General features: G+C 28.4%; 2 protein-coding genes across 2 annotated transcripts; one reads left to right on the top strand and one right to left on the bottom strand.

Moving 5' to 3' along the window:
- Positions 1-6,852: 6,852 nt before the first annotated feature.
- On the top strand, positions 6,853-8,699 carry LOC100166997 (tetratricopeptide repeat protein 1). The gene is made up of 5 exons (XM_001949395.5): positions 6,853-7,100; positions 7,194-7,458; positions 7,937-8,110; positions 8,181-8,363; positions 8,422-8,699. Exons 2-5 carry the CDS (start codon positions 7,216-7,218, stop codon positions 8,590-8,592), a joined length of 771 nt encoding a protein of 256 aa, XP_001949430.1. The 5' UTR covers positions 6,853-7,100; positions 7,194-7,215; the 3' UTR covers positions 8,593-8,699.
- Positions 8,680-12,090, bottom strand: LOC100164981 (golgin subfamily A member 7). Its single transcript, NM_001293433.1, is given in 4 exon segments — positions 8,680-9,058; positions 11,210-11,311; positions 11,388-11,540; positions 11,606-12,090. Coding segments are annotated over 4 exon segments (450 nt in total). The 5' UTR covers positions 11,756-12,090; the 3' UTR covers positions 8,680-9,013.
- Between the last annotated feature and the right edge of the window lie 18 nt (positions 12,091-12,108).

Raw genomic sequence — 12,108 nt, 5'->3', positions numbered from 1 at the left:
AAAAATATTTATAGGACTCACTATTATTTTTAAAAAGCAATTGAATGCTTACTGCTTTTATACTTTCTACTGCTTCAGTACTTTAGTTTAAAAAAAAGTTCTTTAATGTCAAACATTCTACAAACAATCTACAAAATTGTCTTATAAATCTAGGTACCTATACACCTACTGCTGTCTGCTTTTTAGTTATTTATATTTATTATTTGCTTTATTTTATGCTTGTGCTGTAGGCTAAAAACATGGCTACGTTCAAAAATGGGCCAGGATCGCTTATGCGGGCTTGCACTATTGCACATTTATCAAGAAATAAATATACCAGTGGATGAAATTATTGAACGATTTTCTCGTATGAAAAACAGAAAAATAGACTTTGTATTATAAATTATAATTATAATAAAATTATTTTATAACATGCATTATACTATATTATTAAATTAAACAATAATTTATTTTTTATGTACCTATTAATATTAAAATGTTTTATTTCATAGGTATTTTACAAGTATGAAATTTCCGTTAGGTTAGATTAGCTGTGACGTACATTTTTAAGATATTTTAAGAATAGATAAAAATATATTTCGCCCCCCCCCCCCCCCGTAAGATAGGCCTAGGTACGCCACTGGGTGGGTACTAATCACTACCTAATGTATTGGTTTAATTTTAGCAGTTATACATTTATTAAATCTTGATCACTCTGCGTAGATAAATAACACATTTTTAATATGTTTGTATATAATCATTTATTACATTTAATCCACTTAGATATTTTAGAAGCTAGTTTATTTTTAATTCCTTCATTGGCTAAGCACTTTTATTCTATAGAATACTAAAAATGTTAGAGTCAGACACTTAAATAAGGCTCAATAACGACCCAATTCAATTTACATTTTGGTCACGTATTCGTGTAATTGATCGTTTACGTTTACTAATGGACATCATCAAATATGCTCGGAATCCTAATCTGCAAATAAGTGTGTATAATAATATGTCGTATACAATCCCTCGAAAGGTCGAAATAATGGAATCTAAAAAGCATTGGCCCTAATTATGCATTTTATTATGGACATTAGACATATTAAATACCTAGGTATACATATTTAAACATTATAAAATCGATTAATTGTATTGTATGGTGACACCAATACTTTGCATATAATTTGTATTAATCCAACACATTTTATGATTTAAGTATAAATAATTCACAAGTGCTATCAGAGACGCTGTGACAAGAACATTCACTTGTATAAAATATGTTTAATAGTTAATGATGATTTATCAAATGTTATAATATCTAGAGCCAAAAACCGCAAACAAAATATATTAATAATGGTCTCAGTATAAATTATAAATTTATTACGCGAGCCACGCGAAATTCCTTTGCGTGCCGTAACCTGCCGACCTTTGAACTCGGAAGTAAATTCGATGTATGGTATCTAGATTATAGCTTTAAATACCTAACAAACCGATGGCATGCCCAGGATTTTTAAATTGTGAGTTGGGTGTTCAAAGAAGACCCGGATTAACACTATTGTAGGCCTTAGACGGCTAGACATAAGCAAAAAAAAGGCATCAGGAAAGAATAGGTCCTATATACAATATTTTATACTATTATAATCAGCTACTATTAGATAAATACAAAATTGAAAATACCTTGCACTCAACATAACTTTTTAATAGTGATATGATATTATTAATAATAATACCTAGTCATAATACCGTGGTTAATGTTTATAACTATATTAACTAAATATTAATAAGCGCATACTGCATGATGCGTACATTTATTAAATTAACTACATGCAATGAATGCGATTTAATAAATAATAACTATGTATTATGAATTATGGATGTAAGGATATTGAATGATAAGTATGATAACGACGTGCAATATAAAATGGTATATATTATTTATTACATAATTTTCTTGGTCAGATTGAGGGGGGAGGGGGTTAACCCCTATCCTGGGCAAGCCACTGTAACAAACTATCAAGCAATATTACACAGGAAACAATGTAAATCTGTAAAATTTTTTTTTTGTATTTCTGTATTAATGGCAAATTTGCTACCCTATATTATACAAACAATAAAATTATTCGATTTGTTAGTCAAAACAATATGCATACGTGAGGATTGAAAACATAGAAGCTTAAAATACCATCAGAGTCTCGAGGAATTTATTGATATTAGTTCAGTAGTTTCTAAAATTAAACGTTGGTAAAAATTTAATTTCACATTTATATACAATATACCTACAATATACATGTAGGTATATAGATTATAGATATTTAGGTTGAACGGTGTTGAAACCGTTTTGTTCAGTAAAATAGTAGCTCCCTTCCCCATCCCAAAAAAAATTCTATCAAACCTCCCTCTATGCTAAACCTCCGTCATGTCCGTTTTTTTTTGTCATTTTCATTTCTCTATATTTTATTTTATAACATATTAACATGTATAAACTTTTTTTTTATTGTGATGTTCAGAAACAAAATGTTGTTGACAAGTGTGTTTTCGTGTGGTCAATTCGTGGCATTTCTTTTATCCACAAGCTACGTATAAATATTTTAGTATTGTAAATTCTAAAATATATACGTGTGCGTGATAGCAAAACAAAAAAAAATATATGCCACTTTTTTTCAATTGCGGTTTTTATTTCCATATCATTTTAAATTATTGTAAAACAAAAGAATTACTAACGCGGAGGTATAAAATAAAGTAATTTAAAATTGGCTAATATATTGTAGATATACCTACAATGCTTTAAGGTGGTTTCACACGAAGTGAATGTTCGCATAGCGAACGCGATTTTAAATCTCAGCGGCTTTTAGTCGCTCATTTGATTTCGGTTTCACACTAGACGATTAATCGCTCGATACAAATGACCTGCGAACATTATTTCCCGCCAAAAATTCAAAATAATTTGACTTGTTTTGAGCTGTTTACGGACATTATTCATTTTTCATTATTTAAGTTTTTTTGATTCTGAGTAGAGCGATGAATGTATTGATTTTATAATGATGTGTATTTTTTTTTTTGTGTGTGTGTCATTACCTTTTAGGACAGTAAAAATACTTAGATTTTCTCCAACAGTATCTTTTCTGATAGGAAAGTGAATGTAGTTGGTACAGTTGATAAAGTAAAAATGTCCCAAATCCCAGTAGTTTTCAAAAGCGACGTGAAAAACAAAAGAAAAATTAAGGAAAAACCGCGGGAATTTTTACGCAAAATATGTTTTCGAGAAAATCGAATTTGATTTTTGGTGCAATTCTAAAACAAATGAACGTAGATACATGAAATGTTGACTGAATATTTATATTAGCATTTTCTATACACCATAATATTTTCCAAATATTTTAATTTATTTTGAGCTGTTTACGGACATTTTCAGTTTCCATTTTTTTTAGTTTTTTTCTATAAATATCAATACAATTCTATTTGTTGAGTAAAATGGCTTGAACATTTAATAGAAGGCTCCTAGTATATTGTTTCAAAGGCAGATGAAAAAAATTAAAAATCTATAGTCACAATTTTTTTTTATAAACATCTAAAGTTCAAATATTGACAAAATACGTAAAAATGACGAAAATTTGCAAATTATTTTGAGTTAGAAATTCATGAAAAAAGTTCTTTTGAAATCTAAGATTTGTAAATGTAATACAAGATTCCTCATCAGTTTGTCTACCTTTATCAAAAAAAAAAAAATGTCAACAAGAAAGTCAAATTAAATTTTTATTAGCGTTTGAAATTCATATTTTTACATCATTTGATATTAACTCGACTTCTCATGTAACGATTTTCTTATTTTAGTATAAGGAATAAGAACTATGTTCAATGATAAGATGCACATATTTTTTTAAGGGGCAATGTATTATTTATAGATGCAACCAAGTACCAACAATCTTATTTCTTATACTATAGCTATGATAATAGTTAGATACCTTAGCAAGACCACCTAATTGCAAATATTTAAAATAATATTGTATTATTATTATACACTGATTTTTTTGTTTATTAAAAAAAATTGCAGTGGGTGCAATGACACCCACTGGCCCCTGTTAAGAGAGTAGCTTGAACTACGTACAAAACTATACCAATTGCTTCTTTTTTTTTTTTCATTTATTTATAAAGTTTTCCTGACAAAAATTATCTAAACTTAGTTATATAAGAACAACATTTTTTTTTTTGGCTATTTATAAAAAAGATATTAACATAATATAATGTAATAATTAACTAGGTTGAAGATAAGCTACGTTAGGATATCATGGGGACGACCACGTTTTAGTCTTCGATTGATGGGGCTGACATTTAACCCGTAATGCAGTGGACCGTTTGCTTTACGTAGATGACAGAAGAAACTTGCCAATAGGTCCTTTATGTAGTTCTTAATAGTTGGTAAATTGAAGTCGGTGTGCAGGGCATCGTTTCGAACAAACCAAGGGGCATTTGAAATCACACGGAGGCCTTTAGATTGTAGAACTTGGATTTTATTTATGTGGGTTGGGGCACATTGACCCCAGACAGGGACAGTGTATAGTAATAGAGGACGAATGATTTGTTTGTATAGTAATAGAGGACGAATGATTTGTTTGTATAGTAGTAATGAGCACTTCCAGCTCAGTGATGTTTGCCGATTTATTAATGGGTATAAAATTTTTAAACGTTGGTATCCTTGTTGCACTTTAGAGGATATAATATGTGGGTTCCATGTAAGTTTTTTGTCCAGAATAACTCCAAGATATTTAATGTTTTGAGACCATGGTATATTGTGTCCGTTGATTTTTAAGGAATTATAATTAGTGGGTCTACGAAGTGAGAAAATGACTGCTGTGCTTTTGGTCAGGTTGAGAACGATTTTCCATTTTTGCGCCCATTTTTGTATTTCGTCAAGATGAGTTTGGATGTTTATAATTGCATTTTCGATTTTATCGGAACTAGAATAAATGACACTATCGTCCGCATATAAGGTTATTTCCGTGTTCGTTGTTGTAGGAAAATCTGATATGTAAAGGTTAAAAAGTATTGGAGATATTTTTGAGCCTTGTGGTACTCCTGCAATAATTTGTTTGACGTCTGAGTTTGTGCCATCCATTTGAACCAATTGCTACAATATAGTATATTATCTAATCCGCCTGTCCATCTCGGTCGTAAGTATTAGTTCACAAAGCGAGGTACACCGATGTCGATTTTCCCATGAACTGAGGTACACTAAAACCAATGTTTCGAAATTTCATGTTTATTCAATTTTTCCCGGGCGAAGTCGGGTTAAAGTGAATATAACCGTTAATCGCTATTCGTTATACAGCTAGTTGTAAAATTAAAATTAAATTTAAAAAAAAGGTGGGTAAGTGAATGTCATTCTGCTATACAGTAAGTTACAAGTGGGTCACTGTATAATGGATGGTATTAAATTTGAATTCAATGATATGACATCATTGTATAAGAAAAACGATTCTGAGCGGAGACGATATGTCTAAAAATTCCCGTTTTTCCTTAATTTTTCTTTTGTTTTTCAAGTCGCTTTTGAAAATTACTGGGATCCCCTTTAGACCCCTCCAAAGTACCAACTAGATTCACTTTCCTATCAGAAAAGATACTGTTAAAAAAAATCCAAGCAATTTTACTGTCCCAAAAGGTGATGACAGACACAAAAAAAAATTAAAAATTAAAAATTAAAAAAATTAAAAAAAAAACACATCATTGTAAAATCAATACATTCATCGTTCCACTCAGAATTTAAAAATCATATTTTGCAGAGTTATCTAGCGACTTAACTGATCGGCCATCGTGGATGGTTGAAAATCATGTGTTATCAGGTGGGTAGATAGCACTGCTATTATCGTTTCATATAGTGGGTCACAATTAATACAACAAGCCAATTGCCAAGTACAAGTACTTAAATAGTATATTGTATATTATTAATTATTATAATAATATTACCCAAATTATCCCGTGAGCAATTTTGAAAAAAAATTCAATACAATAATCTATTTAACTTTATTTATGCCTTTTCCAAATGATTCTATTGTGCATACAGATCATGTATCACAATTCTCAATACATTGATCATAACACAAATTTCAAATATTAATATTACCTTTACGGCTTTACCTACGAATTTTTATTTTAATATTAGATAAACTCGTGCCTGTCGTCTAATGTAAATTTTGAATATACGGACCATTTATACGTTTATGTATTAATATTAATTCATTGATAGAACTCTGAATACAGTACGTAAGTAGTTAATTCTTTACCCAAAAAGTCTAAAAAATATACATAAACACAGTTTCTTTATATAAATTTTGAGTTACAATTTCAACGCAATTACATAAAACAATTTTAGTAACTGTTTTGTCATTTTATTATATTGATTCAACTTACCGGCTTCCATATTAATAATAAGTAATAACAATATAAATATTATATAAAATATCCTAGTCTGGCAAACCGTCCGGCGTCTCCGCTTCATAGACCTTATATCGGTAATCTAATGACATGCTCCAAAAAAAAAAAATTGAAGGCAAACATAGTTCATTAAAATCGCCAAAATCGGTATTATTATTGTAATTATTTATTATTATAATCGTAATTAATTAATTACTTTAAATTTTTTTCTCCTCTTCGTTTTTTCGAAATTCCATATCATCGATCTATAATTGTTAAAAAAAACCCCGCGTACAATGACATAAGATACACTCCGTATATCACGTTGATCATGACAAAATAAATTATTTTGTCATGACGTTGATATACGGTTGTCGTGACTGGGTAGACTGCAAGCGGCCCGAGCAACCAGTGCGATGTGCGCGTGCGCCCGCGGTTTATCTATAAACCTTTCCTGGATATAGATAATGTCCGTATCTGTGTAATGTGTAATTAATTACAATCAAAAATTGCAATTATCTATAATATAATATATTATGTTATGATAATATTATAAATTAAAAAATATTATAAATTATACCGTACCAGTGATTTATGTTGTCTGTGCTTAATTTTCGTCGAAACAAATATCATTAAATTTATACAAACACGCTTTCCGAGTTAGGTACTAACATTTAACTGGATAATTATTTTACACTTCATTTAGACGTTAACATTTGGTAAGAACTAAAAACACTATAGTATTGAATATTGATATAAATTAATGTCATAAATTAATTTCACTTGTTTTTGAAATGCTGTCGATTGTGTAGACATTTTTAGAAATTTGGACTGATGTCTTCTGATAGTAAAAAGGGAATTCCCTCCAACGAAGAACTCATAGAGGAACTCACTAAGAACTTGGAAAGTTCAGCCATCAAAACAGATTTTTCTGGTGGTGATGAATCTCATCACAGTGAATCGGATTCAGAGGTTGATACTAACGTAAATGAAGAAAATGAAATTAGAGATGAAGATTACATTGATGACACACTGTTAAAGGAAAGAGATGATAAATTACCGGAAGAAAAAAAACGGGTTAGTATAAGTATTTATATAAAACTACTTAAGAGAATGTGATACTCGCCTGTGCTATCTATCTCCGTCTTCCAAGTGCATAACATAGCAAATTCTACACTCTTTTAATTTTAATGCAAGTTATAAGTATTTTAAGATGTACAAATAATTTACAATTTTAAAATACTCTAAACTCGCTTTAAAATTAAATTATAATAAAAATCCTCTTGAGGTTGCCCAGATAATCTTACCTTTAGATTTTATAAGTGGTAAATTCACTCTAATTTTTAAATTAACGGAGGCTATGTTACGCACTTGTAAGATGGAGACAACAAATGCGGGTATCACTTCTTCTTAAAATATATATAATATTACTATTGGTCACAAGTTCCTAAGATAATTGTGTACCAGTTATCTAAACAAAACTAATAAAATAAAAAATTCTATTATTTTTCTATTTTGAAAATTAATACTTACCTAATTATGTGAATGATTTTAGGAGTTATTGCAAGAAGCTCTTAGTTTAAAAAATGAAGGTAACATCAAATTTAAGAATCAAGAACATGAAGAAGCCTCTAAAATATACACAGCTGCATTACGTACTTGTCCATTAACTTTTCCAAATTACAGGGCTATATTTTTCGCAAATCGAGCTGCAGCCAAATCTAACATTGTATGTTATAGCATATTCCTTGTAGGTACTCTCATTTAATACTACATGATATTATTTATTTCATCTACAGAATATAGAAAGTGCTATACAAGATTGTACTCGTGCTATTGAGTTAGATCCTGATTATTTAAAGGCATATATTAGACGTTCTAAATTGTTTGAACGCAATGACAAGCTTGATGAAGCATTAGATGATCTAAAAAAAGTCCTTGAAATTGATCGAAATTACACTGAAGTGGCATACAATGCTAGAGTAAGTAATAATTATTCATTATTAATATTTTAATTACTTTTTTTATATATGTATTTAGGTGTTACAAGAAAAAATAAACGAGCGTAATGAAAAATTAAAAACTGAAATGATGGCTAAACTTAAAGATTTGGGCAATATGGTACTAAAGCCATTTGGTTTATCTACCCAAAACTTCCAACTTAACCAAGATCCAAACACTGGCGGATACTCAGTTAATTTCAAACAATAATTCAAATACATATTTTATTACAACTATCAATTCTCATTAGTTTGTACATACAAAATTAATTATAAGTATATTATAAATAAAAACTAATTGGTGATAAAACATATTTATTTGATCAACTTTTTATTGTTTAAAAAATAAGATTTTTTTAATAATAAAATAAAAAGTTAAGTAAATGCAAAATTAGGTATGGTAAGTCAAACAAAACCACACAACAACAAAAAAAAACTAATACTAACATAACAATAGTTTTCTTCCACAGACCAAAGAATAAAAGATTCAAAATATTTGAATGAAAAACCATTGTAAGATTGACATTTTGTTTGTATGACTATTAATTATAATAGTATTTGTATTACACTCAACAAATATTTTTAGCCAACTTTCACATGAAGAATTCTTCCGTCGAAACGGATAATGTGAGTCATGTTCTGGCCACTATAGGTTGATCTAGCATAGTGATTTCAATCTGTTAACAAAGAGTTAAGGTAAAGTAAATGTTTTTAATGTGAAGTGCTGGATGTGGATGCATACAAGTTATGATATACTATTAAACTATGAAAAACAAAATGTGTATATTTTTCCATTTTTTCTTAATTCATTTAAATTTAAAATATATAACACCTTAATACCAAACATGCAAAATATGTGTATTTACCATGATGAATAGGGCTAGGATTTCGATGTATTTTGCACTGTTTTCTAAAGTTGGCTAAGCGATGCTCATTTATAACATGTGAAGTTTCATGTATTTTTAAGAATTAAGTTTTTATTTTGCATTTTTTGACAATTTTTAATTTGAAGATCATTTTTTTGTTCGTTTTTAAAAGTATTTTAGGGCATTTAACACTAAAATTTGTTTATTATAAATTGTATTTTAACATTTTTATGTTAGACTGTATCTTTGTAGTGTGCTAAAAAGATTTTTACCTAATCGAAAATTATTAATTGTTGTTTTTTTTAACTGAGAACTGCATTATGTAAAAATTGAGATTTCAAGTGGTAACAGAAAATTAAAAGAGAATAATAACTCTTTCAGATTAAAAGTACATGAAAGACTTGAAAAAATTTTTTAGTTTGATAAAAACTATTTTTTGGTTCATAACAAAGTTAGTCACGCCAGTGTATATTACGTCATTAGTCACATTGCAGTCTTTTTAGCCATGTTATATTTAATATCAATAATAAAAAACGTGTTTCATACATTTTTATTAATTTTATCAAAACAAATAATTATTTTATACAATTTTTACAATTTATATATTATAGTTATAAAAAATTACTTCCCTATACATCAAATGGATAACATTTAAAAAAATAATAAGAATGTACGAATTATATGGGTAATTGAAGTTTTCAAAAAAATCCATGGCAGCCAAGTTGTTACATTTATTTAGAATATTATAAATTATTATAGCATTTTTAATAATATTTATAAAATATGTATTGGCTATCTATGATTCAAATGTAAAATGCATATGTTTTATTCAAGATGTAAAAATTGGTCTACTTAAATACTGGCATCCCTAACTAACTTTATTTCCTGAATCATTTGTATAAATTACAAACCTATATTATATGAAGAAAAAAAATCACTACCATCAATAACCCTGTTTCAATCATTTATAAGCCAATAAAACAATTTTGACTCACTGTTTAACAAAGATTAAGATGATAATAGTTATTAATAGAGATAGGATGGTGATTTGTTTTCCTTTGATTCTACAGAACGCTATCTTTGCTAAATATTTGTTTCATGCTTCCTTGATTCAGAATATACTAATTTTATTTTACATTTTCATATTCTGTTCCATCTAAAAATGAACCACTCGGCAGACCAAAACACGTTTTTTACCCGACAAAATCAGGACATTGGTGTGAGCGCTAACACAGGCGATCTGCACTCTACGACTGATGACGGCCGGCAATGATTGTTCGGCAGCTCAGTATGCATGCGCGAAGAAAGCGGTTCAATTTTAGATGGAACAGAGTATAGCTATAAATGGATGTTCGTTTTTTATATTTTTTAAGGCTGAGCATTAAAGAGTTAAAACTAAAATTTTTATTTTATTTTAACTAGTTCCTTTGGATTTTCATTAAGTATTAACTTACTAAATTTCTTTTTTAATTAACGTGAAATTAACAAATTCATTTTTAGTTTTAAGAAATAAGTTAAGTTAGTTGATTTTGTTTTTAATTTTGTTACATTTCATTATTTCAGTCTATATTGTTAGGTAAAAATATTTACTATGAATTGTTAAAGTTGCATATTTTTCCAATCTAACTTATTAACTATTTGTATGTTTTAACTTTTAACTTAACTGAGTTAACCAAAAATTAAATTAACTTTTAACTTTTTGTTACTGATGTATATTAACTTAACTTGGTTAAAAAAAAAAATCATTAACTTGCCCAGCATTGCATTTTTTCATATAACTATATTTTTTTGTTTTAAATGTATTAATTTTTCAAATTATTGACACCTAAAAAAATTATTCAGATCATTTTTATACTTTATGGGGCATTAAAGCATTTTTTGATACTTTTTAAGGTCATTGACATCCTATATCTAGTTATTAATTAACAGTTGCATAATAATAAAAACCATTATAAAGGATACAATTCTTAACCCTCGTTCTGCAGGATTGGTAAGCAGCAAACCTCTTGGTAAATAGACCATTTCATTCTGTTCAACTATAAATTTTCCAACTTTCCGTAAACACTAAAAATGTATTTGAACAATCATTTAATAATAATATTGCAATACCTACATATAAAAAGATTTATTATTTATTTACTTTTTCATAATGTGTATCTGCACACAAAAACATTGTATACACAGTGAAACATGCAAAACAGCCTTCACAGTATGTCTTACATGATGCCTTTTCAGCTTCGGCAAAATATGTATTCAACTGATTGATTGTATATTCAAAAACTGTTCGCTCGATCTACAATCATACGATATTCATTAGTTTATAATTTAATAAAATCAAGCTTTCAATAAGATTCTTACTTTGTTTTCCAGTCCTTGTGGGAAACTTGTCATAAATTTTACAGTTGTGCCATCCGAATAGTCTCGTTGAACAAATACTTTAGCATATTGAGGCCCTTGTGTCTGACTGGCTGTATTTCCTTGAGACGACCTTATAGTTGGTGGGGACATAGTGTATAGACTATATTGTGACTGCTAAGTTTATGTTTTCAGTCTACTTGACAAATGTGAACTGGTTATTATTATTCACTGACTAGTGATTTAAAAGTGAAAAAACTAAACAATATTGTGGCACTTGATTTGTATACCCCTATTGTAACAAGACAATATAATGTAATCTATTTGAGGTTTTTACAGATTAAAATATAAATTTAATATTTAAAAAATAAATAGGTAGAAAAGCAGAATATTAAATTGATGATCTTAAAAATAAATTATCGGATGTTTAGAATTTGGATCAACTACTAACTGCTTACTGCTTACTTCTTAGTGCTTACTTCATAGACAATTATATTAACTGTTTA

This window comes from Acyrthosiphon pisum, chromosome A3, assembly GCF_005508785.2.
Source record: "Acyrthosiphon pisum isolate AL4f chromosome A3, pea_aphid_22Mar2018_4r6ur, whole genome shotgun sequence".
Taxonomy (NCBI): domain Eukaryota; kingdom Metazoa; phylum Arthropoda; class Insecta; order Hemiptera; family Aphididae; genus Acyrthosiphon; species Acyrthosiphon pisum.
This window is presented reverse-complemented; position numbering and strand designations above follow the sequence as displayed.